Here is a 26797-nt window from a genome sequence, read left to right as displayed (position 1 = left end):
GAACGTTATTTTTAAATTAGAATAAATCGACTCCAAAAATCCCCTTGAAAAAATCGAAAAACTACTTATAACTCATACAATTTCAAAGATAGAGTCAAACTGTCTTCGAAAAAAATGTGGGTTTTCACCATACCTAAAAGTTTCCTATACACGACTTTTTTGTAAAACGTGAAACAAAAGCTTGAAATTGATAATTTGTTTTTAGAGAATATAATCGTTCTGATTTCCTAGAAAAACATAGCATGTACCCTTAAGAATCAAATTATCAATTTCAAGCTTTTGTTTCACGTTTTGCAAAAAAAATCGTGTATGGGAAACTTGTAGGCATGGTAAAAACCTACATTTTTTCCGAAGACAGTTTGACTCTATCATTGAAATTGTATGAGTTATAAGTAGTTTTTTCAATTTTCAAGGGGATTTTTGGAGTCGATTTATTCCAATTTAAAAAATAACGTTCTTGTAATATTTGCTCCAAATTTGGCTTTATATGTGACCTTCCCAATGCCGCTTAAAGAACATTTTTTATTTTACCAGCTCCTCGAGATATAAGCATTTGAAGATCTCGTTGATTTTAAGTCAAAATTGCCCATAACATTTGAATGACAAGACCTAGCAACGTGCAATGTTCAGAATAAATATGCGTCATTACTTGCTCTTCAAATGCTCCGAAGCTCTCATCGTCGAAAAAATCAAATAAAAAAGTTATAGCAAAAAAACCGTTTTTGGGTGGCTCACCCTAAGTCAAAACTTAAAATTGACCTACTATGTTCAAATTAAGAGCTAGATAAACGGCGTATTCGGCAAAGTTGCTCAAAATAGCATTGCCTACAACTTTGCCGAAGAACTCGATCGCGTATGACTTGAAATTTAAAAGTTCGATTCAAGATTTGAGTTAAGGCGAGGACCACCCTAATAAAAAATTTTTGGAAAAGATGCAGCAAACAAATACAAACAACTTCTCTGAAGACACCAAATGCCTAAAATTAACGAAAACAGAGATACGTATTTTTTTCCTGCTAAAACGTGCATTCGGACCATTGTGCACTGGGTACTCTAACCTGAACACCTCGTCGTACATGACATTCCATAACACCGGACCCAGGATGGAACCTTGCGGGACTCCTGAGGTTATGTGAAAGCACTTCCGACCCATCTCCGTGTCGTAAACTAGTACGCGATTCTGAAAGTAACTTTCGAGAATCTTGTACAGGTTCTCCGGTATCCCCAGACGCAAGAGCGCATCGGCAATAGCAGACCAGATGGCGCTATTAAACGCATTCATTACATCCAGAATCACTACCGTGCAGAAGCAAATTCCCCTCCTCTTAGGCTCGAGTGTTTTCTCGGCAGTTTTTGTAACCGACAAGATAGCGTTTACGGTGGACCTCCCCTTCCGGAAGCCGTACTGGTTGCTCGAAAGGCCATTTTCGCCCTCGGTGAATCTCAACATTCTATTGAGAATGATCTTTTCGAGCACCTTTCCCGCCGTGTAAATCAAGCATATTGGTCTACCGGGTCTCCGGGTCTCCGACGCGTCTCCGGGTGGTTTCCCCGCCTTTGGCAATAGTACCAGGCTCTGCCTCTTCCAAGCTTCTGGAAAAACTCTCTCGTCCAGGCATTTCTGCATAGCAGACCTGAACATCTCGGGAGCCTCTGCAATAGCTACTTTCAAGGCCAGGTTCGGAACTCCGTCCAGACCTGGGGCCTTACCTACGCTAAGGGACTTAGCTATCCTCGCAAGCTCCACATCGGTCCACCCAGTCTCCGGCTGTCCTACGAAAGGAGGCCAAGGACTAGGATCATGACGCGGAAAAAGTCCTCCAATGATCCCCTCCAACATCTCTGGAGATTGCTCTGTAGGAGCCATCACACCTCTCGTCTTGGCCATAACGATCTGGTAGGCGTCACCCCACGGGTTGGTATTGGCACTCTGACAGAGACCCTCGAAGCAGGCCTTTTTGCTTGCTTTTATCTCGGTCTTAAGCGCGGCTTTTGCAGCGGCGAACACCACCCGCCGTTCGTTTTGCTCTTCCTCTGATCGTGCTCGCTGCATCCGCCGCCTAGCCCGTAGGCAGGCGCGGCGCAGGTCCGCAATCGCGTCGGTCCAACAGTAAGGCAGTGGCCTTCCAATTCTAGAGTGGACTCACCTAGGCATGGTCGCATCACACGCACGTGAGAGCACCGCTACCAGCTCGTCACCGTCTAAACCGATTAAGTTTCGCTCTCGGCGGAGCGCCTCCCTAAATACCCCTTCGTCGAAGTATGATGTCTTCCACCTGCGAGGGCTTGGCCTTGGCCTAACCGCCTCTTCTTCTATCCGCTGTCTGCTGTTGTTGTAGTCGATACTGTAGCGAACCGCCAGGTGGTCGCTGTGAGTGTAGCCATCATCTACTCTCCAGTTCGAACTACTTGTTTAGCCAGGACTACAAAAGGTCACGTCAATAATTGACTCCGCTCCGTTTCGACTATAGGTACCGACATTAGCCAAGTCGACATCTAAGATGGCCAGTGTTTCTAGCAGGATCTGACCCCGCTGGTTCGTGAAACGGCTTCCCCATTCCACGGCCCAGGCATAAAAGTCACCCGCTGTTACCACCGGCCTTCGCCCTGTTAGCAAGATCGTTAAACGGTCCAGCATTTGCGTGAACCGCTCGATCGACCACCGCGGAGGCGCATAACAGCTACAGAAGAAGACCCCGATTACTTTGGCACCACGAAGCCCTCATAGGTAATAGACGGTTCCGGGTCATTTGGCCGAACGCCATTTGGCCGAATGCCGTTTGGCCGAACGCCATTTGGCCGAAAGGGTCATTTGGCCGAATGCCATTTGGCCGAATGCCGTTTGGCCGAAAATAAATGATGAACTTAAATGACCATGTCACAATTCCTCGCATCAGTATAACTCGAAAGAACAGCCTATGATTCAAAGAAGGAAAAATCTTTGATAAAATATTGACAGATTCAACGCCAACTCATCCCCGAATGTCAAAACTAGAAAGAATAGCCTATGATTGAAAGAAGGAAAAAATTCTGATGATCATATTGGTAGTTGGAATGTCAAAAGCTTCCTCTGAATTCTTTTGAACATAATTCGGGCAAACGGCTTTCGGCCAAACGTCCATTCGGCCAGATGGCATTCGGCCAAATGGCGTTCGGCCAAACGGCTTTCGGCCAAATGACCGGACACCGTAATAGACACCAACTCCTGGACGGGGTATTTACCCGTTGTCCATTTTCTGGTCCCATCCACGACCCAGTTGCCGTTGCCGGCGGGTACTCGGTATGGGTCCGATATGATGGCGATATCCGTCTCCCACTCAGAAACCGCCTGACAAAGCAGTTGCCGAGCCGCATCACAGTGGTTCAGGTTCAGCTGCGTTACCTGCACTGTGGTTTGTTGTTCACTGCGGCTTTCTTGAAGGCCGGGCACCTTGCACCACCCATTGGAAGCATCGGATGTCTGTTGTTCGAGGATTTCCCGGTACAGATCATGCAGACGGGCGGACTCGTGCAGCTTTGGGCCTTAGGACCTTCAGCGCCGCATCGCTTGCACAGTTTGCGCCTGTCGGGGCCTATGCAGTCCCACGACTTGTGTCCTGGTTCCAGACACTTGAAGTGAACCTCTGGTGGCTCGTGGAATGTCAGGTGACATACACACCAGCTCACCTTTATGCTCCCTACTTTACTGGACTTTTTAACGTCCGCCACAGGTAGCTAAACCAAAGCTATCAGTGTCCCTGCTGGCCCTTTCCGTAGCTTAACGGCTGCGGCGGCCACCTGCAACTACACATCGCACTGTTGCCGCAGTGCCGTGACGAGCTCTTCCACTTCGGTGATCGCATCAATGTCCTTGACCTTCAGCCTCTTGTAGGCGGCGCCCTTGTGTTCCTTCTGGCGCTTCAGATCCAGGATCATCTGGCCCGTACGAGTACGTCGCCTCCAAGACACTCAAGCTTAGCGTCGTTTCGCATCGTCTTCAAGACGTCCGAGTACTTGGACTGTTCCGTCTTGATGACGATCGCGTCGCCCTCCTACGTCTTGGCTTGGCGTCCTGCGCTACTGCCTGCGGATTCGTCTTCTTCTTCATATTCCGCTCTACCTTCGTCCAAGGGGGGTCCTCCCCTTGGATCGCCCTGCTCTGTGGCTGTTGAAGGCCCACCAGCGGTCGCATCGTTCCGAGACGGGCCAGCCTTTTCAGGCCTACCCTTCTGAGCTTTCCGGGAGCCCTGGCTGGGGTCCGACCTTCCGGCATTATTACCGACTTTCGGGGTAATGATTCGCCTGGCTTTGCGGGCACCGCCAGACAGCTCCTCGCCTGACGGCTGCCTCGCCCGCTTCTGTGATTGCTTCCCCGTTTGTGACGAGCAGTCATTGGCGTAGCTAGGGGGGGTTCCAGGGGTGCCTGGCACCCCCTAAAACAAATTTGGCACCCCCTAGAATTTTTCCTTGACAGTTACCTAAAAGTTAAAACTTCACACAATAATTCCAATATTTATGAATGACACATAAAGCCTGTATCCGCAATAATCGGGACACAGAAATACAACTGTAACTCTGCAATAGATACATTAAAACTGCTCAAATTTGGCCTAATAGCATCTTAAGATGTATTAATTTCACCTACAAAATTTCATGTGAATCGGTGTAGTACTTTTTGTTGTAGCAATGGAAGAGTAGAATGTGCGTCATTAAATTTTGTACAGCCCCTAGTTTTGCTTGTCAGCACCGTAACTTTTAAATTTGGCAAAGGAAATGGCTGAAATTTTGAACACAAACCTCTCAATCTACATTTGTTGCATGGGCAAAATTTCAAAAAAAAAATCGATGCATTACTAACCATTTATAGTCGAAACATGTATTAGTACTGAACGTGATTTTAGCCCCTCAGAGAGCAATTAGTCAACACCCTTCCCAAGTAACAATTATACTTTTGTGGCAATCCTGAAGTAATTTCTAAGATAGAATAATAAAACTTAGCAATAAAGCTCTTTTTTCTGCAAATCTGAGATAAAATAGGCATAAATCATCCATAGTACTAATTGTGGTAGAGCAAACCTGGAACGAGTAAATGATTAATAAACATTAATTTAATAGGATACTTACCTGTGAGTTATTCTTTAGAATTGCCTAAAAGTAAATAAACTTTCCTCGACTGAGAAAAATAGTGACGTTTTGATTGATGCTAGAAAAAAACAAGCGAATCTGACATACTGCGATGCATTTGTATTAGTGATTTCGAGATGGGCTATAAAAGGAGAGGTATGATCATTTTCGTCAACACGAAGCGTTTGCTATAAAAACGCATAGATAAAGTCTTAAGGTAAAAAGAGGGTAAAAGATAATTCGTCTCATGAAGCAGACGTTAGATACGTGTGTATTGGTGCAGGTTGGTGAAGATGAGATGTCGATTGGCACTGGTGTTAGTGAGTGAGGTGTGTACATAATATGAAGGTTTGACCGTGTAAGTGAAGATGGGTGATAAAGCTGTGTATTGGTAAAAGCTAGGGGTTCTGACGAGCAGGAAGCTGGATGGAGGATTATTCTCTCGACGAACTTTGTGGCGTACGGACGCGAGTTAGTTATTCGCGATTTTTCCAATTTCAAAATGGCGGATCAGCCAAAGCAGAAGTTGCGCCAGCCGAAAAGAAAAAATCACCACAATGGCGTAGCAGAAGCTCCCAAAACGTAAGTATAAAGTGAATTCAACAGTAAAAAGTGGAACAATTGAATTTGTAAGAATTCGAGTGAACAATTGTGCGTTCAATAAGCTTGCGACAGATCAGCTGGATTATTATTTGTTTGCCATTTTACGTGCGACAGGTCACGCAATTAAAAGCGCTATACTACTTGCGACAGGTCAAGTATGAAAAAGTCAATTAGCTTGCGACAGGTCAAGCCTTGTTAAGAATTATATTTAACGTGCGACAGGTCACGTATATGAAAGCGCCATTTTGCTTGCGACAGGTCAAGCCTTGTTAACAGTTACTACTTGCGACAGGTCAAGTATGAAAGATTCAATTAGCTTGCGACAGGTCAAGCCTTGTTAAGAATTATGTTTGACGTGCGACAGGTCACGTATATTATAGCGCCGTTACACTGGCATTCCTAAACTAAGCTGAGTCGCTGAGTATAGTTTGTATTGTGTTTCTTACAGGAACGCTGATTTGAACGGAACTGGAAGCAAGATGTCAAAAAAGGATCGGAAGATGGAGATTTTGACAAAGCAGCTCGAAGCAGAGAAAAAGGAAAAAGCAGAGATAGGAGAGCAGCTCAAGAAACTTCAAGCAGAACTCGAAGCGATGAAATCGGCACAAATGCCTAATCCCACACCGGAGAAGGAAGTTCTCAACGACGCTGGCGAAGAATTTGAAGTGGCACCAAGCGCCTCGAGCACTAGGCGTGTGCGGTCGATGGCTAATCTGGAGGAGTCTCGCTTCTTATCCTCGGTGAACCAGTTGTCAATTTCGTCGATAACGGTTCCTGAATGTAAGCCAGCAGAAGGAGATGACGAGATACATCGGAACACATTCGAAATGTGGCGGGACCTACTCATCGATTGCATGGCCTTAGCTGGGATCGAAGACGAATTCACGAAATTCACTGTCTTCAAAGTGAAGGCCGGTCCTCGACTGTTAACGGTGTTCAGAAATACGAAGTCCGACGTAGATGCCCCTGATGCGACCACTGAACCCTTTTCGAATGCACTCCACCGACTCAGGCAGTATTTTGGTTCCGGGTCCGACATAATGTTCCAGAGACGTAAGCTTGCTCTGATGGAACAGAAGACGGAGGAATCAGATCTCGCCTTTGTTACCAGGGTAGGCGAAACAGCGCAACTTTGTGACTTCGACAAGGCAAAGGAATTTGAGGAAATCGCAAAAGCTGTGGCAGAGCATGCAAGATGCAAAGAAGTTCGCGTCACGGCCCTCAAAATGGTCACCCGAAACGGATCTTTCACGGATCTAGTGGATAAGGTCCGAGAAATCCAGGCAATTCGTATGAACGAGGAGTACTTCGCAGTTAAGCATGGACCAGAAGCAACAACATCTAAACCAGCGTTGGTAGCTCCATTGAGAGCTGAACACTCCAAGCAGTGGATACCGCGACGAAACTTTTCACAAAGAGCCGACAACCGATATGTTCCATATTCGCGAGGTTATGCACGTAACAATCAACGAGTCGGCAGGCAATCAGGATGGCGAATGAATAATTCGGATTCAGCCAGAAGTAACGCTGGACCTCACAATGATCAGCGTCAATCTGGTAGATGTTGGAGGTGCTATAGCTATTTCCACTTGCCATCTGAATGCGGGGCAGCAAATCTTGTCTGTCGGAAGTGCGGCGTGCTTGGGCACATCCAGAGGGCCTGCCAGCCATCGATTAAGGAGAACATGAAGCGTGTGCCGACCAAGGATATTTCTGAAATCGAAGTGAACTATGCTCAGGCTGAAGCTAATGACGAGGAGGCGACTTCAAAGCAAGAAAAAGTGAGTGATCTCGAGAGTTAGTTTTGCTTGTAAGTGACATGTTGTGATGCCTTAATTAATTTATGAGGGTTTACTTGTTTCAAGCAAAAGCCAAAATGGCCTGACAGATGAATTGGATTTAGTTTTTTATTGAGTTTTTTTATGACTGATTTTTATAATGTCAAATGGGAGACATATTGAATTATCTTGAATTACATTGAAGTGTTTGCGTTGTCGTTTTAGTTCTCTAAATGGATAAAAAGTGAGGCATACTTTTTTGATCTAACGAGATGTTACGGAAAAACTATTAGATAATTAATGACAGTCGCTGATCAATATTATTTTCTCAAATATAGTATTAAGTTAATCATAGAACGGTCAACATGCTTTGGAATCATCTACGCAGAATCTGATATTTTTTATTCGAAAGACAGATACAGCTGGACGAAATAAATTTGTTACTAATAAGTTACTTCAAGTCCCGCTCATGGACTTACGGAATACTTTTCATATCAAAATATACTCAAGAAATATTGCTGCAAGTGCAACATAAGCTAAAGTTATTGAAAGCAGAATGTTGGAAAAAGGCTCGGCGTGTCATTTAGGCAATGGTAATAAAACACATGGTCGGCAATAGTAATCACGATAATTTAATGTTAATAGGTGAACGTATCCGAAGAACATGATGAGGTTGAGGGCGACCGACACGTTATCGCTACAATCGGAACGTGTGTGGAAGAATGCATCGTAACTGCATCGGTCGCTGGTATGCGATGTGACTTCCTCGTTGACTCCGGCGCAGAAGTGAATACTTTTATTGAACAATCATTTCATATACTGAAAAACGATAACAGGTACACATATCATACTACTATACTATTATGTGTAATACTAATGCTTATTGAAATAACAGGTACAGTGGCAGCTTGTACAGCATTCGGGAAGGATCCGATGTGCCTCTGAAAGCGTATGCTTCGAAGGGTGAGATCGCGGTTCTTGCTACATTTGAAGCATTCTTGTTCATCTCTGAAGATCGACCGGTGCACCTAGAGAAGTTTTATGTGGTTAAGGATGCTAACCGTCCATTACTAGGAAGATCCACTGCCATACGGTACAGCGTACTCATGGTGGGAATGAGCGTACCAATTCCGGAGCGCGAAGTTCAAGGCAGAATTTTGGCTTCCGTTGAGGTTAGGGATCCGTTCCCCAAGTTCAATATTCCGCCGGTGAGAATCAGCTACGATAAGACAAGGGCGCCATGCAGAAACATATTCTCAAATATCCCGGAAGCAATCAAACCTATGGTGGAAGACAGGCTCCGCGAACTGGTCAGGACCGATATAATCGAACCAGTTGGCGATGGTATGGACATGTCCTTTTGTTCGTCGATGCTAGCTATTCCAAAGGGTAAGCATGACATCCGCCTTGTCATCGACCTCAGGGGACCCAATAAGTACATAGAGAGGACCCCCTTTGCTATGCCTACGTTGGAATCCATTCTTGCAAAGCTGAACGGTGCTACGTGGTTCTCGACAATAGACTTGTCTAATGCATTTTTCCACATCGTGCTGGACAAGGAATCCCGACACCTTACGAACTTTTATACCGAGTTCGGGATATTCAGATGTGTACGTCTACCCTTCGGGCTATGTAACGCGCCAGATGTGTTTCAAGAGGTAATGCAGCGAGTCATCTTGGGAGAATGCCCGGGCGTGATCAATTATCTAGATGATGTCCTTATCTTTGGACGCACCAAGGAAGAGCCGTCGTGCTCAGTCGTCTTGAAGCACATAACGTAAAGCTGAATGCCGACAAATGCGTATACGGAAGCCAATCGGTCAAATTTGTGGGATTCAATCTCACACCAAAAGGTTGGAGTGTAACCGATGAGAAATTGAGCGCCATCAAAAGCTTCAGAACACCAACATCGTGTAGTGAAGTTAAGAGTTTTCTTGGTTTGGTGACGTTTGCCGACCGTTTTATTCAAGGCAGAGCAGACCTAACGCAACACCTACGAGCCCTCGCGAATTCGGACAAGTTTTACTGGACGGAAAAAGAAGAGTTGGAGTTTAATCACCTTCAGGACAACGCATTGAAAAACATCCAAGTGTTGGGCTACTACAGTCCCACCGACCCAACAGAGTTGTTCGTCGATGCAAGCCCGATAGGGCTTGGGGCGGTGTTGGTGCAATTTAATTCCGACAATGTACCCCGCATTATCTCATGTGCATCGAAAGCACTCACCCCAACGGAGCAGCGGTACCCCCAAACCCAAAGAGAAGCGCTGGCTGTGGTTTGGGGTGTGGAGCGTTTTACTTCGTATTTGCTGGGAAGATCCTTCGTCATCAAAACGGATGCGGAGGCGAATGAATTTATCTTCAACTCATCGCACAGGATTGGAAAAAGAGCAGTATCACGCGCGGAGTCATGGGCACTTCGACTCCAGCCGTATGATTTCACTGTAAAAGGAGTTAAGGGTAAAGAAAACCTCGCTGATACCTTGTCCCGCCTGATTCATAAAACGCAAAAAGCAGAACCCTTCGAAGAGGACGATGGTGGACACTTTCTATATTCACTGGATGCAGGATCGATGAATATTACATGGGACGAGATCGAGAAGGCTTCAGAGGAAGACGAAGAATTGCAGATGGTGGTCGAAGCGCTGATATCCGACTGTTGGCCAAAGGATTTACGCAAGTTCGAATCACAGAAGAAAAATATCCGTGCGCTAGGTTCCTTGTTGTTCAGGGGAGATAATGCAATCCTACCAAGCGCGCTACGTATGAAGGCGTTGAAAGCTGCTCACGGAGGACATGTAGGAGAAACATCGATGAAAAGGATTATGCGACAATTTTTCTGGTGGCCAGGGATGTCCATCGAAACAGAAAAATTTGTCAAAAACTGCGAAACGTGTGCTATGCTGTCAAGGAAAAATCCTCCACTTCCACTTTCGTCAAGGGAAATTCCTGATGGCCCATGGCAGATCCTTCAAGTGGACTTCCTCTCTATTCCTGGGTGCGGTTCAGGTGAGTTTTTGGTCCTAGTTGACACTCATTCGCGATTCCTTTCGGTGCTTGAAATGCGAAGTACGGATGCAAAAAGTACAAACGAAGCACTATGCGAGGTCTTTAAAATGTGGGGATTGCCCCTGATTCTGCAGAGCGACAACGGCCCCCCATTCCAAAGTAGTGCTTTCATTGAATACTGGGAAAATAAAGGGGTGAAAATTCGCAAGTCGATACCTTTATGGCCACAGTCGAATGGGGCCGTGGAGCGACAGAATCAGGGGATAATCAAAGCGGTATCCGCCTCCAAGTTAGAAGGCACCAACTGGAGACACGCTTTGCAACACTATGTTCACAACCACAACAATTTGATTCCGCATTCTCGGCTCGGTGTGACCCCCTTTGAGCTACTGGTCGGTTGGAAGTTTAGGGGTACTTTCGTCAGTTTGTGGAAACCAACCCAGCTGGATTACGATGAACTGCAGGAGAAAGATTCTGAAGCCAAACTGATCAGCAAACAACACACGGACGCTGCACGGGGAGCGAAGGAGTCAACCATCAAGCCAGGAGATACGGTTCTTGTGTCCCAAGCACGGAAATCGAAGACAGATCCAACATTTTCCGGAGAGCGTTTCAAGGTCCTAGCCAGAGAAGGAGCGAAAATAGTAGTCCTCAGTCGTAGCGGCGTGCAATATACCCGGAACGTGCAAGATGTGAAATTAGCACCACCGGAACCTCTCGTTGATCAGCCAGCAGAACTAGAACCGAGCGCTGCATCGGAAGCCATACCAGGCACTTCTTCCAAGATTGGAGATAGTTTTTCGGGACCTGATCCATCGACTCGTGAGCCATCGGAGTTGATTCCATCGTCGCGCCAAGAAACAGGAAGACACTTCCGAGACCGTTCCAAAGTCAAGAAGCCGGCAAGATTCGACGACCGATTTGTGTACTTCGTGTACGATTGAAGTGGAGGCGGAGGCGAATGTGGTAGAGCAAACCTGGAACGAGTAAATGATTAATAAACATTAATTTAATAGGATACTTACCTGTGAGTTATTCTTTAGAATTGCCTAAAAGTAAATAAACTTTCCTCGACTGAGAAAAATAGTGACGTTTTGATTGATGCTAGAAAAAAACAAGCGAATCTGACATACTGCGATGCATTTGTATTAGTGATTTCGAGATGGGCTATAAAAGGAGAGGTATGATCATTTTCGTCAACACGAAGCGTTTGCTATAAAAACGCATAGATAAAGTCTTAAGGTAAAAAGAGGGTAAAAGATAATTCGTCTCATGAAGCAGACGTTAGATACGTGTGTATTGGTGCAGGTTGGTGAAGATGAGATGTCGATTGGCACTGGTGTTAGTGAGTGAGGTGTGTACATAATATGAAGGTTTGACCGTGTAAGTGAAGATGGGTGATAAAGCTGTGTATTGGTAAAAGCTAGGGGTTCTGACGAGCAGGAAGCTGGATGGAGGATTATTCTCTCGACGAACTTTGTGGCGTACGGACGCGAGTTAGTTATTCGCGATTTTTCCAATTTCAAAATGGCGGATCAGCCAAAGCAGAAGTTGCGCCAGCCGAAAAGAAAAAATCACCACACTAATCTGGCCCACTCTTCAGGAGATCTTCAAAGCTGCTTTTGAAGACTGCTTTGAAACTAGTTGTATTTATGTACTTGCATTGATGATTTATTATAAGAACTTCATGAAACTTTAACAAGAATAGCTTGAGGCATGTTGATCTTTTAGCTGTCTTTCTCAAAAGTGTCAACAGTGCATAATAAATGAAATCTTTTACCTAAGCATTATGCAGATGCAAAACGTTTTGTTTCATGGATGAAATGTTAATTGAACTGCAAATTAATTTTCATCAAATTGAAATGGCTAAAGCATTAAAATTGTCTGACAGATCATTGATGACAGGGAATTAAAATTTTCCGTGCCATACCCACTTCTTCGTTGATATGCCGCCCAAAACATACGAAAATAACAAAGCGCTTCAAAAATAATATCAATCATTAATATACGAAGACATAAATTTCCTATAAAAACAAAAGGCTACGCCACTTTTTCAATTCTATCTAAACATGGCTGCCGTTCCAAGCGAACAACACTCATGCAGCCGCCATCAATTGTTATTACCTTTAATCCAAACCCCCTCAAAACAATGATGAAACCAAGTCACCTTGCATGAAAGCTATAGCCTTTGTTGAAGATCGTTTTTACTAGTTATGATCTTGAGGCAGATTTGTTCGTCTTCAATGAAACTTATTCGTTTTATTCAAGAGTAACAGCCTTTGACAATTGTTTGTTTACGTTTTCGATGCTAGAAAGTTTTCTCTGTACATTTCGCGGTGTTTCGCGTCAAGATTTGCCAATTATATTTTGTTTCCCAGTATTTTTGCAATTAATAATAAAGTGAAACTTACTAAAATAACACTATTTGGCATGAGCTTGAGCAGAGTCACAGTAAGTACCCATTTCATTTTCGATTTGCAAAGCTGTGGCCTGTGTGAGGAACTGGTTGAAGGCAGGACGACAGCAGCCAGCTACTCGCATTTTTGATTGGCCGTAAAATCATTCTTTCGTTGACATGATTACTTTTCAGCACAAGAATGGCTAAATTATCAGTGAGCAAACATGTTTATGTGATAAAATTTGCATGAGAACGCGGTTTTTCAACCAATTTGTTACATTCATTATTTGGATTGAAAAATAGTTCGTTGTCTTATTATTATTTCGCATAGTTCTTGTTACAGAGTAATGGCTCTAGCTCAAGAATAGAAGGCTTCAAGAAGTTTTTAAAGAAGGATCAGTCAGATGAAATGCACTTGAATAAACGAAGCATAAACTTTTAATAAAATATGTTAATGCTATGTGTTGAAAATAACTTCAAATACGCCTTAAAACTTTTTATAAGGTTTAATGCTCTTGTAAATTCAGTTGTTTTATGCGCGAATTTCAAAATTAACTTGAAGACAACTTAAAAACCGCAAACGAACGAAGATTGTTTTCTCTTGATAAAAACAACTACAAATGTTCCATGAATTGGTCATGCTGTGATAAAGCTTCCATAAAAATAATCAAATCTAAAAGGAATTGAAATTGTTACTTGGGTTTATTGTGTCGATTGTACTATTGAAAGTACTATACCAAAAACCATCGAATTTGGCAGGCATAATAAACACTTAATCAGCTACCTTCTGTGAAAATTTCATGAAAATTGGCAGAGAAATTGAAAAGTTATGCATAGGCAAACATCGCACATGAAAAACACGAAAAATTTTCACGAACACTCACCCCTATCAACACCAGTAGTTTTCAAACCAATTGATCAAAGTTGATGAAATTTTGCAAGAAAGTGTCTCTATAAGTATCACAATTGCCAACGAAATTTCATAACTATCATCACAGAACTAAAAACTGTAGCGTAAAAGAACCATCTATTATGCGAATGAAAATTGGTCATGATTGTACAAAATGCTTAAAACCACGTCTGTTTGTTTTTCATCCACAGTTAAAAGTAATGAATCGATTTTTTATGAAATTTTGCACAAATAATAAACATACACCGAAGAGTTCTTAGTCAATTATTTGGCCAATTTTACCGATTCTTTACAGAGCTACAGCCGTACATCTGTGTCCCGATTATTGCGGATACAGGCTTTATGAACAAAATTTATGCACACTCTGAATAACTTATACCAGTTGTACGTTTTGGCGTTTTGGATATTGGTAGGAACAATCAACAGACTTATCCATGCATTGCTCCAGAAATAACTCTATCCATTTATACACCTTCCTCCATGAATTCCAGCTGGAATTCTTCAAGCAATATCCATTAGGACTCCTTTAGAAATACTTCGAGGGATTTCTCCTGGCATACTAATTTGCTGCAATACTTTCGGGAAGTCTTCCAGAGATTCCCCCTGAAATTGTTTCTGCAATTCCATCAGGGATTGCTCCAGTATACTTCCACCGATTCTTTCAAGGAGAACTGTAGGTATTCCTTCAGGCATTTGTTAGAGGAACTTCTCTTAGGATATCCCCGGCATTCCTGATTCTAGGATTTCTATAGAAATTACTTCTATGATATCTCCCGGAATTTTTCTTTCAGAAATTCCAAATGTGGTACTTCAGAAATTATGATACGGATTCTCCTGGAGCTTTCCTTTGGCTTCTTCGCTGGTATTTTTTTTTTCAGGCAAGCTTCCTGGAATTCTTACTGAAATTCCTTCGGTTGTTCAAACAGGGGTTTCTCCAAGGATTCATCCAGGAATTCCTCCAGAGATTTTATCCAAAGATTCCTCCAGAAATTCCTCATGGAATTCCTGCAGAAACTCCTTTTGGCCTTCCCCAAAGAATACATCAAAAACCTCCTCCTGCGGTTCTTCCAGCAATTCCTCCAGATACGTACAGCAATTCTAGTGATTCCTATACGAATTTATCCTAGCATTTTGGCTGGAATTCTTCCAGGAAATCTTCCTGAGATTACTTCAGAAATTCCTGCTGCGATCCTCCAGGGCCTTCTCGATAAATTGTGCCAGAATACCTCTACCGGTTCTTGCAGGAACTTCTCTAGATATTCCAAGGTTTATTTTCTTTGGAATCCCCCAGGCATTCCTGGTGGAGTTTCTCTAGAAATTCCTGTATATGTAGTTTCTTCCAGCAATTTCTTCTACGATTTCGGCTGAGATTTCTACAATGATTCATCCCAGAGTCCCTCTAAGAATATCTCCTGATATTTTTCCTGTGATTTCTTCAGAAGCTCTCCAGTAATTCCTCCAGGAATTCTTATCCAAGACATTTTATCCAAGGATTCTCTCATAAATTTCTCATGGGATTCCTCCAGGAACTTCTCCCCAAGAAACAGAGATAGATGAACAACAGTTTCTTAAGCTGAAGTTTGCTTAAGAGTTGTTTGTTCAACTCTTACACAGCTAAAATGTTTGTTGGGTCTTGGCCTTTCTCTAGAAATTTCAGCTGAATATCTCTAGCTATTTCTGCTGTGGTTCTTCCAGCTATTCATCCTAGGGCTCCTGCAGAAATTCTTACTTCCCGAAATTTCCTAGGGATTCTTCTAAGAATTTCTCTAGGGAATCCTTCAAAAACTTGCCGGGATTACTCAGAAGTACCTTCGGTGTTTCCTCCTGGAAATCTTGAAGGATTTTTTCCTGGGTTTTCTTTAAATATTTCTCATTAGATTTCTCCAAGAACTCCTCTTGACTATCATCCAGGAATTCCTCCTGAGATTCCATAAGCAATTCCTGCTGCTTCTAATGTTTCAGGAATGCCTCCTAGGCCTCCTTCAGAAATTCTTACTGTGATACTTGCAGCAATCCCTCTAGGGATTTCTCCTGGCATTCTTGCTGGGATTCTTCTAGGCAGTTTTCCTCGGATACTTCCAGCAATGTATTTGATTCTTCCAGGGATTTTTCTAAAGACTCATCCAGGAAATCCTCTAGATTTTTTTTTCATGGACTACTCTAGAAATTAATCATGGTATGACTCCTGGAAAGTGGTGGTCACGCTTGCCGTTAACCGTTAACGCATTTCGAACGAATATTTGCCTTAATTTTAGCCAAGGTCACTTAAAAGTTTGAAAGCAATGTTCTCCAATCTGCAAGTGAGGTATACCTTTCTACTGAGGTGAAAAAATATTAATTTGAACTTGATGTTTTCGAGTTATTTTCGGTTAACGGATAGTTACTTAAAGAATTCATATGAGAATTACCAGAGGAACACGTGAAGAAAATATTAAGGCTTTTTAAAGAAATTGGCCAAATCCAATCTCAAAATAAACTGCCAAAATACGTTTTATAAAAGTTTTCACAAGCATTCACAAAAAAATGTTCGAAGAAATTCTCAAAGAATTTTCCAAAATCATCAAAGGAGTTTCTGAACAAAAGTTTAGAAAGAATTCCAAAAGTAATTACTGTAGAATCATTGTTTAAGAATTTTAAAGAATCGCCAAAGTTTTTTTTTTCAAATAAATTCCCAAAGAAAATTTCTAAAGAATTTGCCGAATCATTTTCCAAAGAAATTACCGACGAAGTACCCAAAGTAATTGTCGAAGTTTCCAAAAGTTCCAAACAAATTGCTGATGGAATAGGAAATGATGGAATTGGCAAATAAATTTTCAATGCTAGTAACATCGCAACCGCCTAAGGTATTCCGAAACCATCTGCTGCAGGAATTCCTTTCACAATTACTGAAGAAATGTAGAAGAAATTGTCTATAGAATTTTCATTGAAATTGTAGAAACGATGTATAAAAGAACTTCTAATGGAATTGCCGATGAAATTTTCAAAGGATTCGTCAAGGTGTTTAGCATCAAATTCCAAACATATTACCAAATAAATTCTCAAAGAATTTGCCGAATGGGCACCAAAAATATTACCGGAAAATTGCCAAATCTAAAGGAATTACTAAGAAATTTACAAACAAAGTCTTAAATGAAATAAATTGCAAAAAAAATGGCGGGAATATTCCCCGAGGAATTAGCAAAAGAATGTTTTGCCGAAAACACAAAATTCTTGTGTATTCGAAACTTACGAAGCTGAAATTTTGAATGATTAATACAATGTTGGTTTTACGTAAGTCAAAATTTCAACTTTATACAGCATTTCGTTCAGCAGATATACTATCAATCCAGTCGAAATCGGAATTTGATGCAAACATCAGAATCCCAAAAAGAAAAATTGAAGTTCGCTCGCTCCAAATTTCGGGTTTCAACTAAGTTGATAATATGTTTATGAAGCTGCAGAACGGAACTCAGGATAATCGAGTTCAAATTTTGTAGTTTTAAGAATAATACTCACAATTTCTCTATAAAAGTATTTTCATGTCAACGTGGCAGTGTTCAACAAATGAAACAAAAACTCTGTCGCCATTAATGCAAATATTTATCCTGATTTTGCAATTTAAAGTATTTATAACTCTTACAATTGGGTTGTTTAGTGAATTAAAGATTGTCGTTTTCTTTAGCCAAATCGAAAGAGCTGGTTTTTCTGAGTATAACAAGAAGTTCGCCCCGAACAAAAAAAAATCCCCATACAATCTTTAAAAAAAAAATAGCTCCCGGGCACCAACAATTATGAAATTATGGATTTTGTCTAATTTTTGGACGGAGATTCAGATTATGCAATAATCGGGATACCCCTAAAGAACCCAATTGTTCTAGAAAACTATTTTTACAAGGGTTGTTACCATGCAATAAAGCAAAGAGGATATCACTATAAATACAAATTAAACGCAATTTTGGGGATGTTTCAGAGATTTACACTTTTAATAATTGATCTGAAAATGTATTCCTACGGACCTGATTGTTTTCAATCCGCAAAACAAAGGGATTGTCGTGATGATTGATAAGTTCAAACTAAAAACACAAATTCCATGTATTATACGCAATCGAGTTTTCAAACTTCACATGGCGGTTAAATATAGTGTTAAATCAGTAGGTTACAGATCGAATTTTACAAAAAAAAAGCTGTTCTTTAAAATATAGCGCGTTTCAATTTGCGGGTTAATTTTTCCCACGACGCAGTATATCATTATGCTAAGAAATCGAGGGTGGATCGGTTACACTGATATATGTTGCCCTTTACTGGCATTTACCAGATTAGCTGGTATGTCATAAACATACAGAAAAACTTGTAGTTAGAAGACACAGAATGTTGCTAATAGACAAATTGAGGGATGAATTTTTTGGATCGGTTATTCCTTTTACAAAAAACACAAAACAACCCAAAAGCCACTGAAACTGGTACCCCCTAGGCACCCCCTAGGAAAAAATCCTAGATACGCCAATGCGAGCAGTCGCTTCCGCCTGTTTCGGACTTCCTGCGAAGGAGAAGGCCTCCGTATGGGTAAACTTCGGCACTTTCTCATTTGCAGGCTCCGCTGCTGCAGCAGTCAGCAACGCGTGCTCCTGCTTGGCATCGTCGATCGACACCCTGAGTCGAAGCAAGGCCGTTTTCAGGTCCTTGCTTACATTCGACTTAGTGATGGTTTTGCCAAGCTGCTGCTTAGCCACCTCTATTGCGGACCGTCCTTTGGTTTCTTGGTTGACGGCCCTCAACAACCACGCTCCGTCCAAAGCCTCCACCGGCTGGCTTGCCGGGAAGTAGACTGGAGCACCCACGCTTGAGCTGCATACGCAACTCCCAGCGCCTATCTCCTCACTTCTCCTTGTCGGAGACCTCATCAACCCGCATCTAAGCCGTTATCTCATAAAGGTAGGCAACCGAGTAGCTTTCAAAGATTTAAATGACCTCAACATGATCAATTTTCCCTCAACCCTTTCCTTCCCATGACTTTAAACAACTATTTGTACGCCAAGAAAGCGTTTCCGAGAAAAGTGCTTGAACAAAAGTTATTGGAAATTGGCCAAATTTTTCGAAATCAACGAAAAAGTTTTTAGTTGTAAATCAATAGTTTTGTTATTGTTTATCAATAGTTGCACTATTGAAACAAGTAGTTGGCAGTTGGGTTAACCTTATGCGATTACAATCATATTCTAAAAACTATTGCATCTAATTCATCTAATTCCGTTTGTCCCAAGTTCGTCGAAAATCGATGGTGCTCTAGAGCAACCATGGGAAGTAGAGGGTTAAACTTTGAAGATGCAAATCTCCAGTTCTACTGCATCAAATGGGCTGAAAGTTTGATCGTTTGTATGCTTACATGTGTGATGAAAAATCGACTAAGTTTTCAGTAAGATCAGTCCACTACACTGGAACAGGAGATTTGCATCGTCAATGTTTCGAAAGTAACGATGACGAACGAGATGGAAGATATCAATTAACACGAGGCTCTGTATACCAAACGCACTCTCAGAATTGTACGATTTATTTTGTTACTTTGGACATCACTAAAGCGATTTGAAACAAAGAGCTGAACGATGGCCGCTCTGTAACGTTTACTTGTTCGAGATTACATTTTCATAATCCCTACGCTGGGTATTCCGTGACATTGGTGTCAGCTGTTCGCTAACCAAGGAATCCTCAAAGAAAAAAAAGTTCAACAAACGGGTCGCCTCAATGACTGCAGTATATGGTGAATACGAGGACGACGTCGTCGGAGGTAACTCACCAGAGGAAAGAGGAAGCTCTTTCCGCCGCAGCGTAGTCTTCTCTTCTTCAGCTGGTTCGGATTCATCCTTGGTTGGTTGGTTCTAAAATCCAACCAGCCAGCCCCCGTGCACCACACAGCAGCGTTGAAAGGTCGTACATAATTAACGTGGCCATGATAACGATATGTCGCTGTCTTTGCGTTGTCGTTGTTGGGGTGGGTTAGGGCCTTCAACGACGACGGGGCCGAGCCGAGAAAAATCACTTCCAGCATTAAAATTCGAAAACGAAAAGTTTCCCAACGTTACACAGGGCAGAAGGGGTGGAGATTCTCGCGAGGACGGTTTTCGCACATTTCACGGATCCCACCGGGCTTTTTGCGAAGCTGGTTCGCTTACTTACACTGTCTGTGTGTCGAACGAACGATGATGCGATGGTGAAGAATTGAACCGGGATTTCTGGTGGGAGGTTGTTGTCGGACTGCTGCTCTCGGAGCACGCGGGCTGTGATTTTACCCGTGGAGTGAACGGGATCGGCTTGATTAAAAATGCATAAGTTGAGGTTGCGGAAAATGATAAAAGGGTTGGGGAATTTAAATAAGAGATACTTCGCTTCGGAAGATGTTCCAGCGCCGCAGAGGTCGTCCGTCGCCGGAGCTAGGTGATGGAATTTGTGAGAAGACAAAGATGCTTTCACAAGTGCTTGTGGTTGCTCGAGAATGGAATTATTTAGAATTTAATATCAACAAGGGATGGATGCTTTCGGTATCGAGCTTCTATGCGATGGTTGCCAATGCGGAACAGCTTGTAATGTGGGAGCGGTTCGTTACAAGGGCTGCTGTTGTTTTCTAAAGTGGGATTAATTTGCTGGGATGAAAAGCACTGGATAGGCTTTCTGATGTCAGAAAAGTTTGCATGATGCCAGCAAATGCTTTGTTCGATTGGCCAATTTGTTCTTTATAAAGCCTAACATCTCGTGTAAATAATACATTTCTGTGTTCTAATTAACCGGAAAGCAAAGCAAGAAATATTTAATCTGTCGATGGATTTGACATAATCCTGGAGGAACTTCCAAAAATATCTCTTGAGTATTTTCTAGACGAATTTCTGCAGAATTGCCAAGGTGTAATTCCTGCATAATTGAAAATCCTCTAAAGGAATTTCAACAAAAGCTTCTGAAAGAATTTCTGAAATATATCTGACTTTTTAAAGAAATCCCCTGAGGAATTTCTACAAGAATTAATGGATTCCTGAAGAAATCTCTGGATGAATTTTAGGAAACTGTAAAGAAACTCCCAATGGAATTACTAGAGTAAATCGTCGGTTTTCTGCAATAGGGACACAACTCAAAATATGTGAATTTTCAGAATAAGCGTTTGAAAATTAGGAACCTTCCATAAGTTCACTTATTTCTCTCATCATTTGACAAAAGTAAACAAATTTTGATTGTTGCATCATGGAAAGGGACTGAAGGACTACCTGTAGAATGAATTTTGGATGACTATTTTTCGACTATTGAAAAAGTCGACTGATTTTGAGTTGTGCCCTTATTGGGGAAAATTGGTGAAAATGAGAAAATCTCGCGTTTCTCGACAAATTTCGGAACGGGTCTTTGTGAGATGAAAATTTACATAGTTTTTCATCATTTGTCTTCAAAATCGCAAAAATGACAACTTTTTAGTTGTGCCCCTCTTGCAGGAAACCGACGATATCTGGAGAATCTCGTAGACTTGTGTCAAGAAGAATGTTTTGTAATTGTAAATCTAATGTAATTGTGTTAGGAATTGTATCAGGAAAATTCCTTGTGAAGCTTTTGAAAGAAAATCTGGAGAAATTCGTAGGAAAATTTTCAAAGATACGCATGGACAGGAGTATATTCCGAATGGATACCTGGAGTAAACATTGGAGCAATTCTTGCGGAACTCATTCAAGGAATTCCCGCAAGATTTTTTTTTGTCATAAAAATGTTTGGTAAATGTTGAAAGAATACCTGATGAAATATTTGGCGGCTCAGCTATCGTGAAGGTTAGGAAAGGTCCTCCAAATAATATTCATAAGGTGCATTATTGAAATCATTTTCGTGGGAGCGCACCAGTATATGGGCACTGAAATTCAGAAACCTTGAGTGGTCCGGGTTCAACCATGACAAAAAAGAGCCAGCATATAATAGTGATGATCTACTGAAACAGATGTTGTGTGGTTCATCTTCTTCTTCTTCTTCTTCTGCTTCTTCTTCTTTATGGCTCGGCGTCCCCACTGGGACTTGGCCTGCCTCGCTTCAACTTGTGTTCTTTGAGCACTTCCACAGATATTATTTGAAGGGCTTTCTTTGCTTTGAAAATAGGGCCCATATAGTCGAGGCGGTAAACGCACGGGTATTCCGCATGACCATGCTGAGGGTGGCGGGTTCGATTCCCGGTCGGTCCAGGATCTTTTCGTAAAGGAAATTTCCTTGACTTCCTTGGGCATAGAGTATCTTCGTGCCTGCCACACGATATACACATGCAAAATGGTCATTGGCAGAGGAAGCTTTCAGTTAATAACTGTGGAGGTGCTCATAGAACACTAAGCTGAGAAGCAGGCTTTGTCCCAGTGAGGACGTTACGCCAAGAAGAAAAAAAAAGGCTTTCTTTGCCTGCCATTGCATGAATTTGTATATTGTGAGGCAAGTACAATGATACACTATGCCCAGGGAGTCGAGAAAATTTTCCCGACTGGAACGGGAATCGAACCCGCCCTCTCCGGATTGCCGATCCATAGCCTTAACCACTAGGCTACATGGAGACCCTGTATGGTTCATATCAGCAGCATATGTGTGTCCTATTTAACCCTCCTTTTTCATTAAGATCATTTTTGATCTAAATCGTAGACTACGTCAGCGAACTGTTTCCAATGTGATGAAATAGGAAGGTTGATAACTATGAGTGTGCATCATAAAATCTATATCGAGGCGAAATCAACCGAGTCCCAATTTTATCCAACATCGTTCTATTCTCAAAGTCCAGAAAAAGTTAACATTTTTCAAAAGAATCAGCGTTACTTTCCTAATAATTGTACATAGTTAAGCTCATTCTCCTGTTCCTTAGTTGTTCTTAACCCAAGCGCCACGTCATCTTAAACGCCATTTGAACAGAAACACTTTATAAATACGACTAAACATTTTTAACATAAACAAACCCCAGAAAAAAAAAACAACTTAAAATACGAATACGATATATTAACAAAGAAGCTGAAAATAGCTCCGTCAAGCGGAAGACTTCACCGACCGCGAACACAAATAGCGCCAAATTATTGGGGTGCCTAGCAAAACAAAACAACCCGAAAAACCGCTTCAATGCAAAGTGATGAATAAAATATATTCACCATGAACAGTAACAAAAAAAAACAAACTACAAAATAATCAAAAAACGGCAAACTTTCTCTTTCTTCTTGCCCGGTGCTTGGTTTCCTTCTTCCTTGATCTGCTGCAAACTAGTACACTGTCCCTCCTTCCTTTTTGCCTGCTCCTACTTGGCAGTAGAAGAGAGACTGAAAATCAACCCAACCGATGCGAAAAATTTCCACAACCAACTCTTGTCTCTTGCAACTGTCTGTCGAAACTTTCCCGGAACGAAAACAGGAATACAAAACAGAAAAATAATCAAAACTAAAAACGTTGAGAGAAAGAGCTATAGGAGAAAAAACCAGAGGAAAAATGTAGCGAAAGGCACGAGCAAGCGAAAGCATTCTGACGGTGCAAATTAAATTCAAATTGGAAAACAATACCAACTTGTTTGTCTAGAGCAATTTACGACGACGACGGTGACGACGTCGGAGACGAAGAGGAGATGCGATTTAGTTTTACAATTATTATTTCATTCGGAACCATAATTGCAAAGAAGATTGAAAACAAGTGCCGACTATTTAGTGAAAACAAAATGTGTAAAGGAAAGGAAGAGTAACGAGCAAAATTTATAACTCAATATACCCCGAACCCCGATGAAGATGGCAAGTAACACAGAAAAAAAAGCAAATCAAGACTGTTCAATTGCAAACAAGCCAGAGTAAAAAACCGAACAAAACCAAATGCGCGAATTTCAAATAGCAAAAGTTTAATCGAAAGCAAATAACAACAAAAGTCCACAATGAGAAGAACAAAGAGAGAGAGCGCGCGAGCTAAAGGGACCGTTCGACGCGAGAGGTTCCCTGGAAAATTATTCAGACGGATGCAAACATAAACAAATGAACAAATTTACCAACAATTGTAATGATGATGAAGAAGAAAGCAAGTCTGGCAGTCGGTAAACCATCAGTCGACGACGGGAAGCCCGCGTCTGGCTATTCAGTTGAAAAGCAAAGAAGTTTGGCGTGGTGGTCAGACAAAACAAGCAAAATTGAATGGTAGAGAAAATTGATATTTAAACAAAATGTAATTTTATAAAAAAAAAAAAAGTGAAGCAAATAAACACGAATTATACAAAATAGCTTGCAGATGAGTAAATGAAATGGAGATGAAAGAAATGTCCTATCCTATGTTGCTGAACGAAGCGGACATAGTAACGGGTGACCACAACGTAGTTGTTTTCCAGCTCTTGCATAATAAAAAATAAATAATAATTAGATTAAATATCAAAAGTGAAGGGAAGTATTGAAAGCATCTCGCATCAGGTAAGTAATTCAATATAATAGCACAAACAACCTTTGGTTGAGTTATAATCCTTTGATTTTAAGGGTACCGGAGCCTTTGAAAAGATTCGAGGACTTTTTTTTTTTATTCTTAATCACTTAAACTAGTTTACAGCTCTATTGTCCACTGGGGCACTACGTGAGCAATTTCAAATGACAGCTGCACTTACATTTTGTACAGCGCCTAGATTCTATTCTACTTTATCGAACTGGTTGCCTTTCTGCTGCTTTCACTTTTTCTACTTCACCTAGTAGAATGATGAGCACAAGGATGATGCTGGATGGCCGTTGTTCCTTTCCAGTCCGATTGGGGGTCCATTATGAGTTGCATTTCGCCGATGTCCAGGTATCCGGGTCCGTTTGAGCCATGGGGCTCAGAAGAGGGTCAGTGTCAGTTGTTCTCGGGGGAAAAGCAACTGACGAAAAATTGCAAGTGCCGGGGCTGGGAATCAAACCCATGACCATCCGCATATGAAGCGAACGTGTGACCAACTACGCCACGGGCCCCAATTCGAGGACTTCAGGGTTTTTTTTGGGGCTTACAAAAGTGTTCCCGAAGTTTTTAGAGGGGTTTTAAGGACAAATGTCTTGAAATCCCGCTTCAACAGTGCATTAGAACTTTAGACGCACAAATCTCAAGAAGCAAGCTTCAAACAGCAATGCATTTTATTATTCTGTTCTTGCTCACTTGTAATAAGCTTAAAATAAGAAGATCAAGTGCGCTGGTTTTGTTTACGAAGAGATTTGTGCGCTCAAAATCGTGAGTAGATGCCAAAGTCGGCCATTGTGGCGGCCATTTTGGGATTCTAACAAGTCTGTCCTTAAGGCATTTGAAGCTACAGCGAAGAAGACACTGGGGCTAGTGGGATTTATTTCCTCGGAGTGATGTTTTTTTTTTGATTGTCACAGATTTCGCCAGTGATGCATTCATAAATTGGTGAGCTCGTTTCATGCTAATATTTTATTGCGAAAGTTTCAAAAAATGTTATCCTCCCATACCGCAAAATACTGGGGTAGTATGTTACTTCAACACGCTTTGACATTCAGCTCTGTAAAGTTAACAAATAAACATTGTACAGTCCGCAACTACAAGTTTCGGCGTGAAATCCTAGAATACAGTTTCAAAAATATACATTTCCTCCTGATAAGAGTTATAATAGTCGCTTTTATGCTCGTCGATTAGATTTTTCAGTGTATTGTTGTTGAAATGCTAGATTAGCAAAGAAAATAATAAACGTTTGTTGAAAATTTCAAAAATTCGTATGCGCAATATCACTCACGATCGCATCACCGCTCGATCGCTTGCGATGCGAATGTGGACGAATATTTAAATGCCATGTGTGGCTTCCCACCGTTTGCCGGAGTTTGCTGTCGTCGCTGACAAGCAAACACACAAACTAAAGCGACAACCGTTCGCTGCTGATTGTATTCGAATGTGGAAGAAGAAGAAAATTGGAAATCAGGAACCCTGTATAGCACTAAAATTGAAATTATTTCATCAGAGATTTTTCCTACTTTGAAACATAGGCTGTTCTTTCTAGTTATACTGATGTGGAAAACAGTGGCATTATTGCTTGAGTACATAATTCATTTTCGGCCAAACGGCATTCGGCCAAACAGCGTTGGGCCTAATGACGCTTTCGGTCAAATGGCGTTCGGCCAAATAACCCAGAACCGGTGAGTTCGATTCATACTAAAATAATTTTTTGATATCTATATATATATAAAAATGAATTTCCGTCTGTCTGTCTGTCTGTCTGTCTGACCGTTATGCATACGGAAACTACTGGACCGATTGATGTGAAATTTTGTATGTGGGTGCTGTGAGGGCCGGGGAAGGTTCTTAGCTTGGTGCGAGACCTCTCCGGTCTCTGGAACGGGGGCACCCATACAGATGACTTCGCGGGGATGTCTCTATAGAGCTGCATGTCAGAAAACACAGTAGGCAGGCAGAACGACGTTTGCCGGGACAGCTAGTGATATATAAAACTTAACCATGTTTTTTTTTTCAATAAATAAGGGGATTAGGGGCATAATGGGCACCCGAAGCAAAATGGACACCCCTGTTTATATCGAAACCGTTGACTTTTATGTAAAACTTTTAATGCATAAGTGTAAAGGCAAAAGTCATGGTTCTATTTTTCAAAAGTAGGTACCATGTATATTAGACCTGTCCAGCTTTTCAAAAATGTTCTCTGATTCTTAAGTCCACTCCCATATTTTGATTGGCACCCTGAAAGAAGTAACTGGTCAAAATTTCAACCAAATCCATTGAAATAAAGAGATGCATTAAATCAATTTTGTGTTTTTCGACTATTTTCGAACTTTAAAAAATCATAACTACACTAAAACTTGTCAAAACTTAATTCTTCCGGCAGAAATTGAAAGATATACTTGTTTGCTACAAGTTCTCCTAACAACGTATCCTAATAGAATTATAGGAAATATACAGGGGATGGCCAAAATGTTTGGGATAGGCAACTTATTCTTCTTTCACAAAAAAATGCATAACGCTGTAACTTTTTATAGTGTGCATCAAAAATTCTCAAATTTTGACTGTTTGTTAACCTACTATATGTGCATCATTG

At 41.6% G+C, this 26797-nt stretch overlaps 2 protein-coding genes across 2 annotated transcripts; both read left to right on the top strand.

The window, feature by feature from the left end:
• The first annotated feature begins 1047 nt into the window (after window positions 1–1047).
• On the top strand, window positions 1048–24007 carry LOC109423460 (uncharacterized). The gene is made up of 3 exons (XM_062860018.1): window positions 1048–7487; window positions 8130–8320; window positions 8380–24007. The coding sequence occupies exons 1-3, from the start codon at window positions 6186–6188 to the stop codon at window positions 9263–9265; spliced, it is 2379 nt and encodes a 792-aa protein (XP_062716002.1). The 5' UTR covers window positions 1048–6185; the 3' UTR covers window positions 9266–24007.
• LOC134290691 (uncharacterized) lies at window positions 10600–11436 on the top strand. Its single transcript, XM_062857868.1, has one exon. The coding sequence runs from the start codon at window positions 10600–10602 to the stop codon at window positions 11434–11436; it is 837 nt and encodes a 278-aa protein (XP_062713852.1).
• Window positions 24008–26797: the final 2790 nt, after the last annotated feature.

The sequence above is a fragment of the Aedes albopictus genome, chromosome 3 (genome assembly GCF_035046485.1).
Source record: "Aedes albopictus strain Foshan chromosome 3, AalbF5, whole genome shotgun sequence".
NCBI classification, from domain to species: Eukaryota; Metazoa; Arthropoda; class Insecta; order Diptera; family Culicidae; genus Aedes; species Aedes albopictus.
The sequence above is the reverse complement of the archived record's forward strand: the minus strand, read 5'-3'. Positions and strand labels throughout refer to the sequence as shown.